Genomic DNA, 23,373 nt, shown 5'->3' with positions numbered 1-23,373 from the left:
CTCCCCAAATGGGAAGATCAATTCTAAAAATAGACCAAAGATGAAAACCAATGCAAACAAAAAAAAAAGTGAGAGAGGAGAAGGGCAGGAATGTGACCTTATGGAACATGGATCTAGGGAGCTGGAGAGGAAAGGGAGGGGGCTGGGAGGAGGTTGGGTATGAGGGCAGTCGGGAGACGGAGTCATAGAATTCAAGGAGAGGAACTAATTTCAGAGAGAAAGCAGTGGTCAGGAGTGAAGGCAGGGCTGAGAAGAGCAACTGAGGAGAGACCGGAGAGTTTGTGCTCAGGAGGTGCGGCGGTGTGGCGGCATGGGGGGATCGGAAGCCAGATGCCGAGGTGCTAAGGAATAAATGGGACCTAGTCTTACAGTTTGGCTCTGAAAGGAGAGGGGAGAAGGCAGTAGCTTGGAGGTAATAGCAGGGCTTTGTTTCTGTTTTGTTTTAAAGTCAAAGCAAGCCCAGTCGTGTGACTCGTATCACCATGCCGTAACTTCATTCCTTTTCCCAAATGCCTGTATCGTCACGTTGGAGAGCACACATTTGAATTGATCTCACAAACAGTAGGCAAAATCCTGATGCTGCTCCCTGCGACTTAAATGAACGGGATGGACACTGATAGCAGCTCTCTTGGATGCAGCACATCCACTATTTCAGGTGCACGTTAGTCAAGGAAGTTAACACGATAGTAAACATCCCCCAAATCTTGGTGACCTAACACAACATCAGACTTATTTCTCCTTCTTGTCACAGTCCATTTAGAATTAGCAGGTGTTCTTCCATGCAGGGACCCACGCTCCTTCCCAATTAATGGCTCCACCATTTCCTAAGGCCTCAGTGTCCACTGGGCCTTCTGTATCCACAGATGTGCAAAGAGAGAGTGGAGATTTTTCTGGGGGTCTAGGGGGCCGGGCCTCCATTGGCCAACTCAGCATGTGTCCTGGTCACTGGTAGGGAGGCTGGGAAATGCAGTAGAAGAGTGTGCCCAGGAAGCAGAGGAGAAACACAGACACTGCTGAACCACAGTAAGGTTCTTTGTTTTGTTTTTCATTTCCAAGCCCCTCCACTCCAGTATATAATAATCTCTTCTTTTATATTCTAGTAGAATTTGCGTTTAGTCCAGCCTACAGTCTCTCCCCCTTCACTCACTCCACAAATGTTTATTAAGTGCCTACTATTTTTCGAGCACTGTGAATACAAGTGTGTCACATTCTAACAAGGAGGCAGATGGGGGTTTAAAAATTTAATGCAATGAGATAAGTGCTGTGTTAATTATGTACTGGCTATGAGAATACAGAGGTGGATTAATTCTCCTCAGGTAGTTCAGGAATAGATTTTGCAGAGGAGATGGCATTTGACCTGTGACTTGATTACTAGGGGTTCACCAGGCTAAGGAGTTGGGAGGAGGTTCCATCTTCCTGACATTCCAGGCAAAAAAATAGCGTTCACAAAAGCATGATGGGGTGAGGGTACTTGTAGTATTTGGAAAGCTTCAGGTCTTTGAATGTAGCTGGGGCTTGTATGGAAGAGATTGTCTAAAGCTAAGTTGAATGGGTTAAGTCCAAGACCAATTCGTGAAAGTCCTTATATGACATATTGTTATGGGCAGAACTGTGCCCCCCATACCCCCAAACTCCTATGTCCAAGTCCTAACCCCCAGTATCTCAGAATGTGACTATAATTGGAGATAGGGTATTACAGAGATAATTAAGTTAAAACGAGGTGATTCAGGTGGTCCCTAATCCAGGATGACTCGTGTCCTTATAAGAAGAGGTAATTACAACACACACACATACAGAAAGGGAAGACCATGTGAAGACACAGGGAGAAGGCAGCCATCTACCAGCCAAGGAGAGACTTCAGAAGACAGCAACCCTGCTGACACCTTAATCTCAGATTTCTAGGCTCCGGAACTGTGAAAAAACGATTTGTGTTGTTTAAGCCACCTATTCCGTGGTACTCTGTTATGGCAGCCGTAGCCGATTGATACACATACCGAAGAGTGGGCGTGGAGGAGTCAGAATCAGGGAGGCTTGGGGAATGAGGCAAGGGGGGATGTGGGAGAGGGCAGAGCTAAGGATGACTGAAGTTTTTTGCTTGTCTCCTGGGTGTGTGGTAAGTGGGGCTGGTAACTGAACTGCAGTGGAGGAATAGGTTGCACTGTCTGGTAGTCATTTCACATGTATCTTACCCCTCAGCAAGCCTGGAAGTCCCTAGTGTGGGGGACTTCCTAGTGAAGGGCCAAGGTAGCATATTGCTTTTAAAGTCAGTGCAGGTTAAAGGGGGTTTGGTTTAGTTAATTCATTTCATCCCTGGTGTTATTAATTGTTCGATCGACAATGATGGGATCTCTTATATAGCTCTGGGAAAAGGTTTACAAATTAAAAATACGTTGTCCTAGGCTTCCTTCCCCAGAGATGTGGAATGTACAATATTTCCATCCTCAGGCCGTTTGAGTGGAACTCAGTGGCTGAATTACCCCAGCGAGAGTCTCTAGGCAAGTAAAGCATATTTGTATATTATCTCTTTGAAAGTGGGATGGGACACAACCTCTGCCAGCTGTTTTTTTGTTGTTGTTTTTTTCTGAACCATTCTATTAATGCCAATCAGAGAGAGAAAATGATTAAATGTAATTGCATTTTGAGCATCAAAAAATAGATAGATAGATAAATAATGAAGTCAGTGCAAGGCCTTGTCCATGACAGCAAGTAAGCAACCCTGAATAAACGCTCATTTTAAAGAACACCTTTTTGGGACTTGGAGCATAGAAAAAGCCACGGTTTAGTCAAGTGTTTCACAATTTTTGTCAGTAGATTTTCGTTTGCTCTCATTTTCTGCAAATAATGGAGAAGTGCATGGTGGTGGGAGAAATGCTGTGGTTGTTAAAAGCAGAGGCGAGAAAATACACACGCTTGAGCCGTTGAGATCTCGCCGAGGAGGCAGAGGAAGACATTTTTAATTGGCTGCGTTTCATTCGTGAGTCAGGCAATCTGATGGAGGAGAAGTTTTAAGACAATTGCTAAACCTTAGGGAATTGTCCCAGAATAAAAGGAGATCATCCTCATGTTGTTTATAACACAGAAGCAAACTCCACGTTTTGTTGCCATTTCTGAGTTTTCATGAAATGTGTAATATTGCAAAGCCCATGATACGGACAGAAGGATCAGCTCGTCAACAGTTTTATTAGTTTGATTTTCCTTTGAGAATTTGCTACCATGTTGTCTGTTTCCTCCGGGACCCCCTGTTTTCTTCTCCATTAGCGCTAACTAGAAAGAAGCTTAGCCAACAGATTCTAGGAGACGCCTTCCCTTTGCCCGTGGCTTCCTCCTCCTCCTCACTCTTTCCACAGCTGACACCAAAATTCGTTACATCCTCTGCACAATTTTTTTTTAAACTATCTCTCTGTTTTTTTGAAAATTTCCCCCTATTTGAAAGAAAAGATCCAGAGACGTAGAAGTTACCACTTAAACTTTTATTTATGGCCTCTCCCACCCCAAGTATCGTAAATAATAAAGCATTTGTTACGGATTAGACTTTTAATAATTTTCTTCCAAAGATCTCTTCTAACTTCAGGTAAAGACTGTGATCACTTCTGAAGAGAAACACTGTCCAACTACCAACAAAAGGATGTTTGGGGAGGGGTTTCCATCTGGGTAGGATACTTGGCAAGTGCTTTAGGCCGATGAGAGACCTGAGAAACGGTGCACTTTTCACTCTTTCTTTTCCACTTGATGTGTAAGGCCCCCAAACCCAATACCTGTAGGGCCAAAATTTTTGGCATAGCAAACTGTGAACGAGAGAGAGGAGGACAGGGGAGAGAAGGGGTTGGTCAGCACCATCATTTCAGTTCCCTCTGTCTGAGCACAGTCCTTTTACCTGGGAGAGGCATCCTTTTGACAAATGTGTTTGTAAGTTAACTTTCAAACACATTGAACTGTATTTATTTTAGATCTGCTAATAAAACTGTTTATACTTCTTTGCACTTCCCTAGGTGTGTTCAGAGACATTTTCTCATTTGAGTCAACATAATCTGGCTGCCGACTGCCTGCCCAGCCTCATCCCCTCCTGCTTCCACCTCCGCCTCCGCCTCTGCCTCCCTGCCTGCCCTTCAGATACACAAAACTGCTTGCAGTTCCTGGAACGAGCCATGATGGCCTGGCCTTGGTGCCTTTGCACTCACTGCTCCTTGTTCCTGGAACGCCCCCTCCCAAACCCACGTTCACCCTTCAAGGCCCAGAGGAAGCTTCTCTTCTAAGAAGCTTTCCCGACACCCCCAGCCAATCACTTGCCCCCTTTTGCACCCTGCATTGGGTAGCATCCTCTCCTAGAGCTCGTACCACTTGAGAATGCAATTACTTCTCTATAGGTTGATCTCCCTACTGGCTGTGGCAACATTTTAGAATTTTATAGCCTGTGAATGCTGAGAACCCTCTGTACCCTCTACTGCCAGAAGAAGGCAGCCCCTGTCAGATAGTGCATCAGTTTCCATCCTGTCTCATCCTGGGAGAAGCTGGACCACCTACAGTCTTGATTAGTAGCGTCCTCCCCCTTGCCTCTCCCCAACTCTTACACACATTTGGGGATCCTGAGGCACCATCATTGAGTGAAAGGGTGGGAGGACCCCGCTGAGAAACAGAAAAGGCCTGGGAGAGGCTCTGAGGGTGAGGACACATTGCCCTGGCCCTAAAGCGTCCCTTATTCTTTGTAGCATCAGGAAGGAGCTAAGCCTCTATTGCCTCTCTGCAAGACAAAGGGATGATGGAGGCAGTTAGGGGCAGAGCTGTGAGGACCAGAAGGGAAACCAGCTTGTCAGTTCGCTTTCTGTGATCATGAAGTGATGTGCAACGTCAGAAACAGAAATGTCAGAAAGGAAGGAGGGAGAGAGCAAGGGAGGGAAGGAAGGGGGCTGGGAAAGAAGGAAGGGAGGGAGGGAGGAAGGAGATAGATGTGTCTTGATAAATTCAGGAGAGGCAGAACACAGTTCATCCGTGCACCCCGCAATGCTGTCACCCTTATCTGCCAGTCAAATGGACAGAGTGTTCAGGTTTTTGAAAGGAAATGTGATGTTTTTGTCCAGACCTAAGGCCTCTTCCAAGGCCAGTCAGGACACTGCTTCCTCCTTGTCCTCTATCCCCCCAGGTGCTCAGGAACCACTGGGCATCTATAAGTATCAGGTCCCCCCAGATGTCCCTATGGAGGGGATCAGAGCTGGGTCAGGCGGGAGGTTACTTTCCCTTAGGTGGCTTTGCTCCCCATCCTGTGAGCTCAAACCTGGCTCAGGCTGAGAAGCCATGCCTCCGGGCAGACACAAGCCTCTCGGCAGGAACACAACTTCCCCTGCCAAGAACCCTCCCTGGGAAAACATCTCAAGAGAGTCTTCTCTGGAACCACTCACCTTTGCAATAAAGTTCCCCATCTTTGTCAGTAACGTTCGTGGACTCTAGACTCTTCCCACAGATAGCACAGCGAAAACAGGTCTTGTGCCAAGGCTGCAGGGCACAGGAGAACAGGCAGGTGGATATTTAGTAGGGCAGGCAGGGCATTTATTTCCGTGTTAAGTCCCCTGACCAGCAGCATGTAAAGGCATGCCCTTGTCTTAACAGTTCACCCACGTAATTGGCCCCCGGAATAATTATTCTGGCTACGGGCTTGGCCAGCGACTCTTAGGACCCCTAAAAACGAATAGATCAAGGTGATTTCCATATGTATTCCTTCAGAACAGACTAAATAGAATAGGGCTTCCCATTTCTAGAAGATCCAAAATACTGAAGAGAGGGGAACTTGGACTTGAGGCAGTGGGTAACATATTGAATATAAAATGAAAAAAGAAAAAAGGTGAAGAAATGGGCAATCATCCAGGGAATTCAACTTCATTTTAATTCTTTGTGTATTTGTTTTTAATTGAAGTATAGTTGATTTACAATGTTGTAGTAGTTTTGGGTGTACAGCAAAGTGATATATATATATATATACTTTTTCAGATTCTTTTTCATTATAGGTTATTATAAGATACTGAATATAGTTCCCTGTGATATACAGTAGGTAGGTCCTTGATGTTTAACGTGTGTATACGTTAACCCCCAACTCCTAATTTATCCACCCCCCCCACTTCCCTTTTGGTAACCATAAGTTTGTTTTCTATATCTGTGACTCTATTTCTGTTTTGTAAATAATTTCATTTGTATCATTTTTTTAGATTCCACTATTAGTGATATCATATGATATTTGTCTTTGTCTGACTTACTTAGTACGATCATCTCTAGGTCCGTCCATGTTGCTGTAAATGGCATTATTTCATTCTTTTGATGGCTGAGTAATATTCCACTGTGTGTGTGTGTGTGTGTGTGTGTGTGTGTGTGTGTGTGTGTGTGGTATATATAGCACACACACATTTATATACACCACATTCTTTTTTTAAATTTTTTTTGGCCACACTGTGTGGCATGTGGGATCTTAGTTCCTTGACCAGGGCTTAAACCTGCACCCCCTGCAGTGAAAGCATGGAGTCTTAACCACCGAACTACCAGGGAAGTCCCTATACACCACATTCTTTATCCATTCCTCTGTTGATGGACATTTAGGTTGCTTCCATGTCTTGGCTATTGTAAATAGTGCTGCTATGAACATTGGGGTGCATGTATCTTTTTGACTTAGAATTTTCATCTTTTCCAGACACATACTCAGGAATGGGATTGCTGGATCATATGGTAACTCTATTTTTAGTTTTTTAAGGAACCTCCATACTGTTCTCCATAGTGGCTGCACCAGTTTACGTTCCTACCAGCAGTGTAGGAGGGATCCATTTTCTCCACACCCTCTCCAGCGTTTATTATTTGTAGCCTTTTTGATACTCTTCCTGTATTTCTGATGGAAGAGAGTTGTGTGACTTGGATCATCCAGAAGACTGTCTGCTTTCTTATCTGCGTGTCTTCTAGGCACAGCCCGGGGTCCTCACCTGTATTTAAATGGCCTGTCCTGGGGTGGAGACTGCGCCTATATTTGGAGTCAGACACTCTCTGTGGGCTTCCTCCCCCTACTTAGTATAAACAGGATTTTTGTCTTTCTTCAGGCTCAGATCCTTTGGTGAACACCTTGGCTTCAGGCCTGAAACTGGAGCTTGTAGACAGTGTGTGTTACTGTCTCAGACATCAGATGACTTTCCCTATTGCCAGGACATTTGTGAGCGAGGATGCTTCTCACTGCTGTGGGGTGTTTGCTGTGTGCATCAGTGTGATGCCAATATCAGGCTGAGTTATGCAGTGGTGACAGCTCCCAGGGCTGACACTTTTCTGGAAGGACTGTGGACACAGGATAGGGGAGCCTGTGTGCCTTTGTTTCTCCAGAGCTCCTAGCTGGGTGCCTCCCCCTAGTGGGTTAACGCTTATTGCATCGAATTCCATCCACCAGTTCCAGTTTCCTAGGGCACTGCAGGGTGACAGTCACAGCCCAGGAAAGTGGGTAAGGATGGGTGGCTCCTAAGTGGTTCCTGGGAGCTAAGGAGGGTCTGGCCTCCACCCGCCCTCAGTTCCTACTTTCTTCTCTCATTCCTCCCAGCATCCCATCTGACTCATATAGAAGTCCTTACCTTGCCACCTCCCATCACCTTCTCAGCAGCATAGACTGACTTTCTGCATCGAGGGCACTTCTCCGACTCTCCGAACTTCGAAGTGAACTTGGAAGGGTTGCTGGTGGTGGCAGAGCGTGCTGGCTTTGGGGACCTGGTGGAAATTGACAAATGAATGAAACCTATAGACTTCCCTTGGCAAACAGTACTAGCTGTGTGACTTTCAGCAAGTTACTTAACTTCTCTGTGCCTTAGATGCCTCATCTGGAAAGTGGGGGTAGTCAAAGTACCTTCCTCACAGGTTGTTGAGAAGGTTAAATGAGGCCACATGAGTAAAGCACTTAGAACAGTGCCTCCCTGGCCTGTTGTAAGGGCTGAGGAATGTTAGCCAGAATTCACTTACCTCTTTCCTTTCTGTTGTAAAGCACTTCACAAGTGTTCCACATATGTTAGCTTGTATAATTACCCTTGTCTTGTTGTTATATTGCTGTGATTGTTCGTTTAGGGTTTTCTATACCATCTTGAAACCCACGGGTCTGCTTTCCAAAATGAGTAAAAATATTACAGGGCAAGATGGGATCTTGACAGTTGATACTAAACAAACCATAGTCCAATGAGCTGATGCTTATCACAGTTCAAATTGTCACCCTGCATCCAAAGGTCCCCTGTCCTCTTGAGAGCAAAGTCTAAGAAAGAGGCACAATAATAACCCTGTGATTCCATATCTTTTGGCGTTTCCTTGTACGTTTATCGTTTGAGCCTCACCATAACCCTCTAAAGGAGGCAGGGCTAGCTGGAGGAGAGCATGGGCCAGAGGGGTAAGTGCCCAAGGTTAGCAGCTCATAACTGGTGGAGCTGGGATGAAACCCAGGTCTCCAGACTCTTCCTGGCTGTGCAGCACCACAGGAAAGCCCTAACGTAGAAGAGTGAGCTTTGGGTAATGTGAGACAGAGAATGCAGCTGGTATCATCTTTCTTTTTAAAATAGCATCTCCAGTTGGGCTTGAGTAGTGAGAAAAATTTATATGACTAATCACACATCCCTGCAGTTTTCCAGGCTCTACCATGGGCTACTCTCTTTGGAAGGGACCAGATGACTCTTCAGATGCTCTCACTATTCTCTGGGGGACACTGCCTCAGTTGGGCTGGGCCTTTCTGCCAGTCCCGCCACAGAGCTGAGCCCGGGTACCAGCTGGCCAGGCAGCAGCTGCAGGCCAGTGACTGTCAGTGTATATATTCAGTTTTGGACTGGAGGTCAGCCTGATCATCAAGTAGAGCAGACTGGTAGATGGAGGTGGCACAGTGTGAAATCCTGGCTTCCCTAGGATAATGTTGGGGAAACCTCAACATTGTACTGGCAACAGGCAGCATGGGAGACCTACAGAAAGTTATAATTGTCTACTTCTGAGGCACGGCCCATCCCCACAGAGCCACTCCCCACTGCGATGCACACGTTAGTTATCTTACAACCCAAGGGAAGAAATCTTTCAGTGACAAGCACACAGAGGATGGCCATTGCGTCCCTGCCATATTTATGTGATTTACACAAAAAATGCTCAACGAGGAAGAAAAGAGACTCCATGCAGTTTTGCGAAGGTCAAACAATAGAGCATCTGTACATTCTGGGTTTTCTCTTGACATGCAAACCAAGAGCCATGGTGTAAAAGTAATTGCCCTTTTGAAAGGCAGATAATTTAAAGAGAGTCTTCTTCGGAGAGATGACACATTGTTAGAACTTGGTCAGACTGAGTATTCCTATTGTTGGCAAGTCAGCAATAGAGTCCATTCTCCCACTTCCAGAAAACGTTGCCATGGGAACAGAATGAACTGTCCTGATAGCTGGGGCTCTACGGGCTGGGAGAAGCGGGACAGTAACTCACTGTTGGAACTGGAGGCCCAGGTGTTCACCCGTGTCCGTGCTGAGGCAGCCGGCACCTTGCCCATACCCGATCCCCTTGGGGCCGTACTTGCGCCCGTAGCAGACCTTACAGTAGATCTCTGACTCGTGAGCTGCCACTGTGGTGCTGTCCAGAGCCTTCCTGCAGGCCACTGTTGAGGAAAGGATGGTCAGGGGGTTAGCATTGAGATTCCTCCCCGCCTTCCCTGCACCCCCAATACCCTGACTGGGGCCAAGGGACTCAGCACAAGGGCCCCCCCCACCAGCCAAGAACACAACTTTGATTCCTGACCAGAGCATCTGTCCTGAGTCGTAGATTCCAAGGCAGTCCTGTTTCACAGATGAGGAAATTGGAGCACAGAGAAGGGAAGTAATGTTTTCAGTGGTACCCAGCTAGAAAGAGGTGGAGGCCAGGACTGGAACCTGGTGTGTGGTCTTGGACCAGCTAAGAATATTGTCCCTGAATGGGGACAACATGCACTCCTGAGTGTCTCACCACAAATGACATCGGGAAGTGTGAGTGTATTTGTGTGTGCGTGAGTAGGGGGTGAGGGGCTGAGGCAGGGGAGGAACTTATTTTTTTCTTAATCATATCAGAATCAGCATTGAGCAGTTTCTCTACTTAAAATGGATTTTGAAAAGCACTTTGATATTCAAGGAGGTAATTATGGCCGAGACTTCTTTTGATCCACTTTTGGAAGCAGGGGAGGCAATGAAGACCTGCTGTTAGGCTTATATTGGCTCAAGCCCCTTGGTTACTGTATCACCTAATGTAAAGTACCCCCCATACTTTACCCTAGTATAGTTATTATACACATGTTGTGTATATACATTATACATAGTATGTAAGACAATCGCCTATTTTTCCAAAGAGAAGATTAATAGAAAATCTTCTATTAATTAGATTTTTCTATTAATAGAAAAATTTTTGCCAACTTGAATAAATAAACGTTTAAGGATATAAATGAAAGTGTCAAATATCTGCTTGTAACATTTAATTTAATAATATAGATCAACAATATATGGATTTGGAGATGTTACTTTTTTCTAATCTGACACAAATTCAGGAAACAATTGTATCCAAATTATTCCTCTGCATCTTCAACATCAGCATCTCCCTTCTCAACAGTGTCTTTCTGAGGCAGCTGACTCAGCTCTCCAGAGCAGCTCATCCCTACTTCTGTCTGTGTCTTTTAGAGGCAGCCCTGTTTACCTGAGAAGGAGGCTGTCACCTGGAAATTGTATCTCAGCAAGAAGTACCTATTAGCAATAATATTAGGGCAGCATTAAAAAGTATGTAGGATCTCCACAGCCTAATACCTTGCTATGTCGCTTTGTAATGATGATCCTTAAAGATTGTTTAGGGTGCTACTTAGTGCTTGTAATAGTGAGGTCATATATCCACAGGAATAATAATATATGGCCATTCAATTTATTTTCTCCTTTTTAAAAAAGCAGTTCCGTCAAGTGATCTCTATAAGCCATCCAGCTTTGAATGAGGTTGTTTCAGTCTAATATGCCTTTCTCAAGTGGTTATTTATTTTTTTTTTAAAAAAAGTGTTATTGAATACAAGAGTGGGAGAAGAAGATAAGGTTGTAGATGAGGTAGGATTGGCCAGAGGTTGATGGTTATGTGGCTGGGGAAACAGGCGTATGGGAGTTCATTAAATAATTATGTCAATATTGTTTGTAAGAATTTCTATTAAAAAACAGTTTAAATAAATGGAGTAATTGAGAGACTGTCCTGTAGCATGAGAGACTTTATAAGACTCTGAAGCCAAGGCAAACCCTTTTTATGAGGAATAATTTTGGGGGGAATTTGCCTTATATTTGAGCATGTAAGGTATATACCTGTCTCTGCCCTTCCTGTAGCTGTCAGTTACTAATCTCCAGAACAACTTGGTTTTCTTTGTTTTTTTTTTTCAGAACAACTTGTTGACTATTCATTTGTGTTCTATACTCTGAGTTCTTTGAGGGCAAAACAGTTTTAATATCCCCAGAATGTAGCACAGAGCCTAGCCCAGAGTTAGTCCTCCGTAAACATTTGTTGAGTGAATGAATGAATGAATGCATGCATGCATGCATGCATGTGTGAATGAAGATCAGTGACTTGTCCACGATTATACAGTGGTAAATTGCAGAGCCATGACTGGCCTCAGGTCCTTTGACTCCTACTCCAGTGCTCATTCCCATCATTCCAGGACTGCCTATACCTTGTCTTGTCCTGGCCAATTCTATAGCCACTCCCTGGCTTCTGACTAGCTTTCACACACACAGGCACAGCAGAGCTGTGCTGTGTAATACCATAGCCACTCACCCGCCACATGATGTTATAATGTGTATATTGGTGACATGTTGAAATTACAATTTTTTGATATATTGGGTTAAATGTTTTAAAATTAATTTCACCTGTTCCTTTTCACATTTTAAAAAATAAGTTTACTAGAAAATTTAAGTTTCCATATGTGGTTTGCATTATATATCTTTTGGACAGCACTGGTAGGGGGGTTAAGATTAGTATAGAAGTTTGGAGAACACTGGCCAGGAGACAAACTAAGGTAGACTCTGCCTCTCTGAACTCTATTTCCAGCAACTACAGGTTGACCTGTGGACAGACCACTGTTGTGACGATACTACAGAAAATCACGCTCCTCTCCAGGATCCTTCTGTCCACCACTGCAGAAACCTGTACTGCTCAGACCCCCATCCCACCCACAGGTTCTAAGGAGAATATCCAGGGGTTGAAAGGGATGCAGCAGCAAATGCTTACATCGTTCTTCCATGGCTCCGTTAAACAGGGCATCCTCCTGCTGCCTGGGAAAACAAGACACCCCTCGCCATGGAAAGCATCCCCACCGTTGCCTGTACCCACTCAGACATCCAAGTTGATGAAAGGAGAATAAAGGCCTAGAAAACTGGATCTCAGATGAAGAAACCCAGCTTTCTTCTTACATCAACTTGTGTGGCAGGTATAACCATCTCTATTTTATAAATGGGGAAATTGAGGCTCACAATGGTGACTTACCCAAGGTCACACAGTTAAAGTGCATGGTAGAGCCCATACTCAAACCCTAGTCATTTTCACTCCAACTCCAGCGTTCTTTCCAATATTCCTTTCCCCCACTCTTTTTAAAGAGCACTAACTATATTTGGACAAGAGCCAGAGGGTTATGGAATGAACTCTCTTGAGCAGTGACTCTGGATCATTGTGATGATAGTGGTGAACCTGATGAATGTGTATGATGGCTTAAAAAGAATTACGCATCATTAAAACCTAAAACATTAGTAAATCCACACACCCAATCACTCACAGCAGTTTCCCCCTATTGCTTGGTGACAGTTATGTTTGTTGTGGGAGGTAAGGGATAATGGAAACTCCTGCAGCAGAGAAAGTGCTACTATTTCTGGAGGATGAAGTGTCTCCATGCCCTAACAGATGGAGCCCAACCCTTGAAGTTCTGTTTGAAACAGCTTGAGGCAACGTGATGCCTTGCGGCTGCTGGGCTGAAACATGGGGGCGGATGGGTCACGAAGGGTTGGGGAGCGCGCATCTGCGAAATGTCCAGTAAAGCTAACCCTTAAGCCAGACCTACTGGAGGGGAGCAAAGAAGGCAAGTGGCCAAGACAGAACTGCTCTCCTAAAATAGGATTAAGCTGCTAGGAAACTCTAGAATGCAGTCGTGTTGAAGAGACTGGACTGGGAATCTGAAGGTACAGACTCTGCTCCTGGCTCTGCTGCAGATGCCAGTGACCCAGGCTTAGAGACGAGAAATGACTTGTCCAAAGTCACGTGAGTTGGGTAGAGCCTGACTCCCAGGTGGACCACGGGGTTTTAAATGCCCCCCTAGTTTTGACATTTGTGAAACTGTGTCCAGCAGGGGACGGTAAAGATTCCCCTTGTCAAGTTGATGGTGCCCCAAACGCTTCCCTTTCCGACGCTTCCAGAATTGTCATCTGTTGCCCCCCAGCCTGACACAGGTTCTTTCTTAGGAAAGACCAGTTGCAGCTGGCTTCAGTGACCGCTGGCCTGTGGGGACAGCACATCAAGCCAAGTCCATCCTGGCTGCAGATAAGTGATGGCTTTCTTACTCTGTCAAGTCACACTTTGTAAATGTCGCCACTGGGTCAAGTTTTCACCACTGGGAGCTTGTTCTGACTTTGAGCTTCAGGGAAACGGCCTCTGAGCTGGACAAGTGGTTGGAGAGGGGGTGCTCAGGAGAGCACCATCCCTTCTGTAGGTGGGGCCCCAAAGTGATACTCCTAACAAGTTCCCAGGGGATGCTGATGTTGCTGGTCCCCAGACCATACTCTGAGAACTACTGATACACAGTATCTGTGACTAAGTGTGAACTTCGAAGTGCTGAGGGGCCGTCATGGCGTTCACCCAACTCACTGCAGTGGAAACAGGTCTTGTGGAAACTCCTTCCGTTGCACTGGATTTCTTCCGCATGGTAGACGGTCTTTCCGCAGGCTCCGCATTTCGCTCCTCCGCCCCAGTTTGGCATCTTGAAGACTCTCTGGTCAAGGTCAAGTCTAACAGGACATAAAGCAAATACCCTAAATTTAGGCAACCTCCAGAGTGAGCCAATCCCAATCGACATATACACACTAATATATATAAGATAGGTAACTAATAAGGACCTACTGTATAGCACAGGGAACTCTACTCAGTACGCTGTAATGGCCTAAATGGGAAAAGAATCTAAAAAAGAGTGGATATATGTACATGTATAACTGATTCACTTTGCTGTACAGCAGAAAGTAACACAAAACTGTAAATCAACTATACTCCAATAAAAATTTTTTAAAAAAAGAGTGAACCAATCCCTAGTAGTGCTGTGGTCTGAAGGCCAGGATCCAGCCCCAGTTTGTTGGTGGTTCATTCATTCCTTCAGCAAATGGTTATTGTGTGTAAGTCACTGGATAAGCTCAGACACTCAGAGCAAGCTCTGAGCAAGTTACTTTACCACTTGGGGACTCAGTTTCCTCTTTTGTTAAATTTCAATAGCCCCTGCTCCTGTGTACCTCACAGGGTCCTTAGAAGGAATGGATAAGCTAGTTTTGTGTATCTGAAATTGTATGCAAATATTCAGTATTGTTATTTTCTTCCACCTAAAGTTTTAAAAATTATTCCATCAGAAGTGGGAATAACCTATGAAAATGGTATTCTTATCTAGCTCAGCGCTGCTTGAGTCACCTTGGGTCTTGTTAAGAGGCAGATTCTGGTTTGGTAGATCTGGGGAGAGGCAGGAAATTCTGCACTTCTAAGACTCCAGGCAGGGCTGTTGCTGCTAGGAGGGCACCACCCTTCGGTTAGCAAAGCCTTGGCTCATCTTGCTGATAAAAATACATAATATATAAAAACTCTATTCAGATTTATTTCATCTATCCATTCATTCCTTTTTAAGAAATATCATTGCCCAGGCAATGAGCTATGTTGGCACTGCACTAGATCAGTGGTTTGGAAGCCTCCTCCTGCTTTCGGGGCTACCAGCAACTTGCCATGTGCATCGAGATGAACTTCAGAGCTTCTGTTTACCTCTGTTTTCCCACCTATGATATGAAGAGGGTCATTCTTTTCCTTGTTGCTTCACAGTGGAGTTCAGAGGATGTGCAGGAAGGTACTCGTCAGAGCTCACAGGGACAGGTGATGCTCCTGCAGGTCCTTGCACACCTTCAAGCACCCCCTGCCGCCAGAAGCTGCTGATAGCCAGCCCCAGGCCATCCTTGTCTCCCCACTAGAGAATTATGTTTGAGAGATACTAGGCAAGGAGGGACATCAAGAAACTTTTTTCTCTTTCCTCTGTGTCTGTCTGTAAGTATGAATCCAGTTTTCAGTTTCCCCAGAGCGGAACTAAAATAAGTCATCAGTACTCAGTGAAATCTGAAATCCTGCCAGTCCCAGGGGGGCTGAATTTTCTCTGAGATCCTTTGGTTTCTAAGAAGCCTGGTGTTCATCTTGTCATTGACACCAAGCACTATCAGACAATTCCAAGTGGCTGCCTCTGACCTTCTCTTTCCCTTCTGGGAAGCTAGTCACCTTCTTATAATAGTTGGCAATTAACACTAAGCCTCCTGGGTCACCTGGTCTGGATTGTGTCTCCCAGCCTCGTAAGAAAGACAGGTTTTGCTAAGAAACAGAAGGTAAATAGCAAACAGACCATGGAAACCGATACTAGGACCAAAGGGAAACGCTCCACCTAAATGTCCTGCAAGGAGATTTTCCTGCTTCCAAAAGCAGGTTAGGTTAGCCAGGAACATCCTACCCTTCTCAGAGAAGCAGGTTCTTCTTTCTATTCAGTAAAATCTTAGGAAATAAGTTTTTTAAAAAGGAAACATTTAGTGCTACTATTTCTATAGTTCAGATTGCTTAGTTTAATGGGAAGCGTAATGGATTTTGAATTGAAAGGCTTGGGATCAAGTCTGCATTCATTTACTCATTTATTCATTTAATCACCATGCATTTACTACCTACCTATCATGTGTCAGACACTGCACTAATTACTCGGTGAGGAATGAAGGAGAGGAAAGCTTATAAAAATAGGTAATTTGTGTCCTGTCCCCTAGCCTTGAGAAGCCTACATTCTAGTGAGAAAGATAGGCAGGAACCAGAATACTCTGTACCAGAAAAGAGGCTTATGAGAAGTGCTATGCAAACTCAAAGGAGGGCATGGCTACCGACATTAAGATTGGGGAGGAAAGCAGTGAGTTATTGGAGGATCACAGAAAACATCACATCTAAATGGGGTTTTGAAGGGTGAATAAGAGTTCACCAGATAGAGAAAAGGGAAAAGGATATTTCAGGCAGAGAAAAGAGCACACAGAAAGGCATGGAGAACTTAATATGCCCTAAAAGAGCCCAAATTGTTTATTTTTTACTTTCAGGGGCAGAATAGATTTTCAAGATTGCCATCTCATGTACAAACAAGGTGAGGCATAAAAAGTGACATTTGGGGGTAATTTTTTACCCAATTTCTTTTTCCAAGATCCACCCTTCTCTGACTAAAGATGGTATGTTTTTCTGGAAAAGGGTAGAATCATAATTTTCTTCGTGTTCATTTTGGTCCTGAGTTTCAACATAATGTAAAATAGAGGAGAAATGCAGTATATATCCAGGAATGTGACAGTGACACTTGTGAAATTAATGATGTGAAAATTTTCAATGAAAACAACCCCAGGTCAAATTTCTCATTTCAAATCTTCAATGGAGATTTCATTGGCATGTCCTGCAAGTTAATGGGAAAGAGATATGCTTCTTAGGGGTGTGTGTGTGTGTGTGTGTGTATTCAGCAATTGTCCACACATGATACTTTCCAAAGTGCGTATAAGATTACAGATAATAGCTTTTTCACAAGGTAATGGAGCCTGGCACAGGTTGTTATTAAGTGACCATAAATATCTGACGTACATTTATCAGGACTTGAAACTCAAAATAGAAATCCATAAGCATTCAATTAAACAGGTGCTCAGTTGCACTTCTAAAGATGGAAATGTAGCTATGGGGGCCTAACACAGACGACGTCTCTGATTTCTTCTTCAGATGCTCAAAGGCCAAAAGGCAGCGTGTGTTGTAAAGCATCCTGAATTGGAAGACACAGGTTCTAATCTTGACCCTGCGGCCTTAACGTGGGTCAAAAATGACGATTATGTCCTGCACTTTCCTCACAGGATCACTGTGAAGGTCATGGAAAGATGATGGAATTCAAAGCAGCACTGAGAAGCTGTTCAAAGGTAAGTCATTGTTCTTCACTTTATTTCAGTTTACTCAAATAGCACCGATCTGCTAATTAAGTCACTATGATTTGAAAGCACACATAGGTCCTGGCTTACATATCTAACCTTCTCAGCCTCCTGCATTGCTTTGGAATTCCTGTGTCTCAACACTCCCCTAGCCAGGCCTGGAATGCGAGTTTACGCAGGCAAGATACCAAGGGGTGGGCCATTTGTTTATCAGCGTTGCCTGACACAGGCAAGGGTCATTGAAGGTGGGACACCAAATATAGGCTTGCCCGTCACTCAGCCCCATTTGTCACCTGGATCACAGTCTCCATCACATCACCTGGCACTACTCCCTGGGCCAGTCCCAGAGATGGCTGTGTTGTCACAAAGTCGTGTGTCAGGACTGAAAGGGGGGACAGTCGAATTTAGGAGGATGAAACGGAATGCAGGACCCTGTGATGTCAACTAGGGAGAGGGTGGACTCCAGACTTTTAGATACCAGATCCCAGTGAGAGACTTACCTGGGTGGATTTCGTAAGGAGTAGTGCTGTGGAAGAGATTATACTGGGAATGTGCTATAGTAGGGGCTGGAGAAGGCTGTAAACCAGATGCAGGAGGCCACAGTTCTAGTTCTGTCTTGCCTCTGCAAAGCTGTGTGATCTGAGAAAACCATGCAGGCTCTCTGAACTTCAATATCCTCTCTATAAAACAGGCGTCCTAGTCCCATCTATTTCACTATTGCTGGGAGGACGGTAGCTGTTCGTGTGAGTAAAATCACTTTGTAAACCGCAGAATGTTATAAAACGTAAGAGCTAATGAGTTCTGCCACAACTCTAAGTTGTCACGTATCAGTCTGAATTTTTAAAAGTATAACTGTACTGTGTAACTTGGGCACATTCTTCCTAATCCAACACTCTGTTTTTCTTTTTTTAAACTACCAACTGTGGAGCTGAAAGGTGATACCTTAGGGCAAAAGTGGGTGGTGTAGATAAAATGGGTGCTCAGTGATTCTGTTCTTTCTTTGTTAGGGGTCCATTAAAGAACCAGGGAGGGAACCTTAGGCTATGGCTTTGAGCAGAGACCTCCAGCGACAATGCTGTTTTCATCTCAGTGTTGGTTTATTTGGTTGTCCTATTAGGTGCCTGATTCCACATAGTGAGTTAAATTGTCTACACTGACTGAGGCAAAGATTTTGGATCATAGAAACACATATCTGGAATCTACGTGATAATCACAATTATTACTAATATAATAATATTGTTATAAAGCCATGGCGTCTGATGCCCAGCCTTTGGGCCAGGCCCTATGGTAAATCTCATTTAAGCTTCACAACAACCCTTCAAGGTAGGTGCTTTTACAACATTCACTTTAGAGATGGAGACATGGAATCTCAGGGAAATTACATTGCCCAAGGTCACGTGGCTAGTGTGTGTCACATGGCTAGGTTGGAATTTAGGTCGCTCTGACTCCAAAGCTGTGTTCTTCTGTTAACATTAGCTTCTATTTATTGTTTACTGTGTATCAGTTGCTATAGACATACTATCCTTAAATACAACAGCCCTGCGTAGCAAATTTTGTTATCCCCATTTTGCAGATGAGCAAAATGAGGATCAGAGGGCTTAAGTGACTTGTCTGAGGTCCTACCACCAGTAAGCGGCAGAACCACAATTCAAACCCCAGTTTAAGCTGGTTCTGTGTCCCGTGTTCCTGCTTACAACACGCTCGAGAGGGCACAAGGGTCAGCACCTCCATTAACCAACCTTCCCAGCTGATGGGAATTGGGATCTGATTGACCCATTGTCTCTCCATGGGACAGAGAGAATACTCATGGGTGGGAGTAAAAGAGGGAGGCGGAATTCAGTTCAGTAAAATAAAAGACTTTCTCAGAGTCAGTGCTCTTCACACATGGAAAGGGCTCCTTTGGGGCTGGAGAGTTCTTTCTCACTATTGATTTAGCCTGGCAGGGGATGGGTGTCCAAGTGGCTGTAATGTAGTGAAGGCCCCTTCAAGGGTCCTTCAAGCCCTGAGACAGGTTTAGGGATCTGATCGCTGACTAGAGCCTCACCTTGCAGAAAAGCTGCCCAGTAGTGTCTCCTCTCAAACACTGCCTCTTCTCTAGTCTCTTAATCCAGGTAGAACAGATGATGTGGGGAAAGAAGGGCTTTGGAAAGAACTAAGCCAGGTTTCAAAAAACACTATCTGGGGCTTCCCTGGTGGCGCAGTGGTTGAGAGTCTGCCTGCTGATGCAGGGGACACGGGTTCGTGCCCCGGTCCGGGAGGATCCCACATGCCGCGGAGCGGCTGGGCCTGTGAGCCATGGCCGCTGAGCCTGCGCGTCCGGAGCCTGTGTTCCGCTACGCGAGAGGCTGCAACAGTGAGAGGCCCGCGTACCGCAAAACAAAAACAAAAAAACACTATCTGTTCAACCACGGGCAAATTACTTAAAATCTTTGAGCCCATGTCGTCATGCACATAAAGAGAGAATGAGAAGACTTGCCTTAGAAGGTTGTTTTCAGTTAAATGAGATAATAATAGCTAACATATTACACATCAATGCTTATACGTAGCAGGTGTTTAATAATTTTAGTTGCTTTCACTATTACTGTTATTATTTTATCTCCAAAATGGTTTTAAAATCCATTTTCTTAAAACAAGTAAATCTTTCCAACTCCTTCTCCATGGCCCTTCTCTTCAGAGTGTGAACCAACTCTGTGTCTCAGCCTTGAGAGTGTGCTGTACGCAAGAACAGATGCAGCCAGGCCAGGGAAAGAGTCAGCCTCCTTGGGGGGATCGGGGTGCCTGGCACCAGGGACGGCACATCAGGCAGGGTCCTGAGCCTGTGCCCCGGGACACCCGCTTCCTCACTTTGGCGGCTCTGGTGCCTACCACCATCTGACCTCTCTGGTGCTCTGGACTTTGAAGGGAAGCAGTGAACCCAAACAGAGTCACTGTGGCCCAGGGAGACCATGGCCTTCAGCTCCCCGGTGTAGGACATTCAAGGTCAGCGGCTTCCTCCTAAGCTTCTGAACAGATATATGAAGTCCCCCTTCCAGAGGCCCTTTCACAAAGCCTGGGGAGATAGGTTGCTTAATCCCAGCACAGAAATAAACCCAGCTCTCATCGCTTTAAAATTCAGAGTAGACACACCTGCCCCTTAAACTAAGGCTGTAATGCACAGGTCATATTATATCTTTCCTGAAATTATCTCTGAGGTGTGGCTGACTTTTACTCTCAGAAACTCACTTTGTTCTATCCTGGCCTTTATAATTGTTTTTAAGACCACGTTGCACCCTGGTTTACATCCTGGCTCTGCCACTTCCTAGCCGTGTGATCCTGAGTAATTACTTTGCTTCTTTGAACTTTCATTACTTCCTCTGAAGAATGACTTCTTGCAGGACTTTTGGTGACAGTTAAATAGGCTAATTTTGTTCTGAGCTTGCACAGGGCAGTAAACGACCAACAAATCACGATCTACGCTTTCCCGTGATGAGGTCCGTGATGAGGCTCCGAAGCTTCCATCTTCCTTGGTCCCAGTAATAAGACAATTATTCTCTCTTCTCCTGAATTCCTTCATTGTGATGAATAACTGAAGTTTTTCGCATTTGAAGGCATCACATTTCTCTTTGGCCATGAAGGCCAACTCTGGATATAGTATTCCCAGACATCTGAGTGGCACAGTTATGATTGGAAGTTTGCCTGCCTCATGAGTTATATTCCCTGTGTATTATATTCCTTGTCTGTGTCCTTCCTCTTGTAAAACAAATTAATCATCTTCTAACTCCTGGTCAGCTTGTTATTTGCTCTGACCTCTGGACTTTTATCATCACATTTGTACTTAGCAGGAAATCCTCCTGCAGCCCATCAGGTTTGGCCCTGTGCCTTTTCTCCAAGGCCTTGAATATTTGTACAGTTTTATTAGACTTACAAAGTACTTTCTTATACTTTATCCCATTTGATTCTAACAAATCCCTTTGGGATAGGTGGCCTTACTTTAATTTTACTGCTCAGAAATGGAAACTCAGAGCAGTGATGCTCAGAGCTAGAATTTGAACTGCCTCTATGACTGATGCTCTTTGCTTTCTCCTATTTCCTTCTTCAAGTTCCCAGGATTTCTGAATTTGTATTCTACTGAGAGTCTGTCTCCACTTCTTCCAAGAAGTCCATGGCAATTTGCCTGTTGAAGGACCCTGTTCGCTCTTTCCTTCTCTCTCCCCCCGCCTCCTGGCCTGCCCCCTCCATCTCCAATGGACGGCTTGTGCAGGGGCTGCAGAGCACCTGTCTGCCCGCTGAGAGGGCGCTGAGCCTGAGGGTCGGCTGTACGCTCTGCCAACAGCCAGGGCTCATTTTATTTTTTTATGTTTTTTGACCGTGCTGTTTGGCGTGAGGGATCTTAGTTCCCCGACCAGGGATTGAACCCACGCTCCCTGCAGTGGAAGCGCAGCATCTGAACCACTGGACTCACAGGGAAGTCCCCTGGGCTCATTTTAATGACTGAGTTGTTCAGAATGGAACCAAAGCCAAGCCAGAAGAATCCCGGACATTTTCTGGATCAGAAAAAGCAGTTTTACATAAATTGTAATGAATTGGATGTACCCAGCATTGAGATTCAGTCCCAAAAGTCAGCTGAGGACACAGGCTCTTCCCTATTTTCTTGTCCTGTCCATGTTGATGCCCAACCTTCCCTGCATTAGTGATGCCTCTACTTCACACCAGTTCCGACACATGAGATGGTCAGTACAAGCTCATTGAATTGCATTGAGTTGTACTACAGAGAGACAAGGTTCCTCAGACCTGTTCCCCAACCCCTCCTTCTTGGGGAGTCACTTCCCCAGCTCAGTGAAGGGAACAGAAATTAGAGGCAGTGGCTTTGATCTGAAGGCAGCAGCTCCACTCAGACTATTGTTTAAAACCACTTCTTATTATCAGTCACACTCATGCCTGTCATTCACTGGGATGTAAAAAAAAAAAAAAAAAAGTCCTTTACTGAAACCTAGAGGAAACACTGGGAATCACCCCTCAGCCCCGGCTTGGAATTATCTTCCCGGTAAACAGAGCTTTTAATGGGTTTTCAATACAGCAATGTCTGTTTTGGGTCTTGCTTTGATTAGTTTCAAATTATTAAAAGCAAGCCAGTTGCTGAACACCCTTGGGATATAAAATCAAGTTTAAATCAACAACTCCATTGAGTATTACCTATGTGAGAGACAGGGTAAGGTGAAATATAGACATGAGTCATTCACCCACACCTTTGAAAAGAACAAATCCTTGTATTTTGCGCATTGGAAAGCTGGCTTCTGCTGTATCGTATCTATTGCAACCACTTTGTAACTGTGCAGTGCTTTACAGTTTAGAAAACTGTCACCACGTCCACATCCATCATTGCAGAGGAGACCAAGACCCTGAGGGCAGGAACTTTCTCAAAGTCACGCATCCTTTCATTTATGTGGTCCTAGGACTAGAATGCAGGTCTTTTGACTAAGACGATAAGAAACATTATTCCATGAATAATGGAAATAGTTTTAGACCGAAAATAATCCCTTACTCATTCTCTGTGGATTTTCCTTGAGCCCCCAAATGCTAATCACCCTTTTAGGAATGTTCTAGACAACTAGGTCCACCCAGAATCAAGCATAACTTGAGCCTCCCCACACGGAACCAGAGTGGATGCTGGTACTTGGGACGTGAAACACACCCTTGCTCTACGGGACCCTTCCGAGTCCCAGCTGGCCACCAGGCCAGCCCACCCCCAGCCCTGATGCCCTTCGCTCCACTCACCTGCCTGTGCGGTCTCTGTCGGCTCAACTGCCTAAGGGGGCTCACGTCCTCTTTAAATATATGGGGGCTGTCACCAGCCTTGGCCTGCGGAGGGGAGGGGAGGGAGGCCGAGGGGAGAGGGTGAATGAGACATGAGTAACACAACTGCTATCAGAGGCTGGAAATAGCCGGTGACCAAAGCCCTGAGTGTCGTCCCGCCCACACCAGCTGCGAGGCCCTTGGAGAACAGTATCTCTTGGGTTCTGTTTTAATTGCCAATCGTCTATGGCGCCAAGGGATCAATTCGTGGAGTGTGTGTTTCTGATCAAGTGGTGGGAAAAGGAACAAGAGCAAAGAAAGGTTTTACACCTAAAATCATTTTTCCTGGCTCCTACCCCCCTAACCTTCCTGGAAGTCAATGCAAGGTACCTGCATATGAATC

General features: G+C 45.1%; 1 protein-coding gene and 1 long non-coding RNA gene across 3 annotated transcripts in view; one reads left to right on the top strand and one right to left on the bottom strand.

Annotated features, from left to right (window-relative positions):
• Positions 1-3,455: 3,455 nt before the first annotated feature.
• On the bottom strand, positions 3,456-23,108 carry CSRP3 (cysteine and glycine rich protein 3). 2 transcript variants are annotated; one of them, XM_067749658.1, is made up of 6 exons: positions 22,953-23,108; positions 13,852-13,991; positions 9,442-9,610; positions 7,584-7,716; positions 5,394-5,487; positions 3,456-3,785 (listed from the first exon to the last, which is right to left on the bottom strand). In XM_067749658.1, the coding sequence occupies exons 2-6, from the start codon at positions 13,961-13,963 to the stop codon at positions 3,709-3,711; spliced, it is 585 nt and encodes a 194-aa protein (XP_067605759.1). In that variant the 5' UTR covers positions 13,964-13,991; positions 22,953-23,108; the 3' UTR covers positions 3,456-3,708. The 2 variants fall into 2 exon arrangements, with proteins under 2 accessions (XP_067605759.1, XP_067605757.1); XM_067749656.1 differs by lacking the exon at positions 22,953-23,108 and having other exon boundaries at positions 13,852-14,010.
• LOC137230368 (uncharacterized) overlaps positions 10,832-23,373 on the top strand; it is a 34,821-nt gene continuing 22,279 nt past the window's right edge. The window contains exons 1-3 of the long non-coding RNA XR_010946114.1: positions 10,832-12,427; positions 16,344-16,469; positions 16,999-17,189. This is a non-coding gene — a long non-coding RNA (uncharacterized lncRNA). The remainder of the gene's footprint in view (positions 12,428-16,343; positions 16,470-16,998; positions 17,190-23,373) is intronic.

The sequence above is a fragment of the Pseudorca crassidens genome, chromosome 9 (genome assembly GCF_039906515.1).
Source record: "Pseudorca crassidens isolate mPseCra1 chromosome 9, mPseCra1.hap1, whole genome shotgun sequence".
NCBI classification, from domain to species: Eukaryota; Metazoa; Chordata; class Mammalia; order Artiodactyla; family Delphinidae; genus Pseudorca; species Pseudorca crassidens.
The sequence above is the reverse complement of the archived record's forward strand: the minus strand, read 5'-3'. Positions and strand labels throughout refer to the sequence as shown.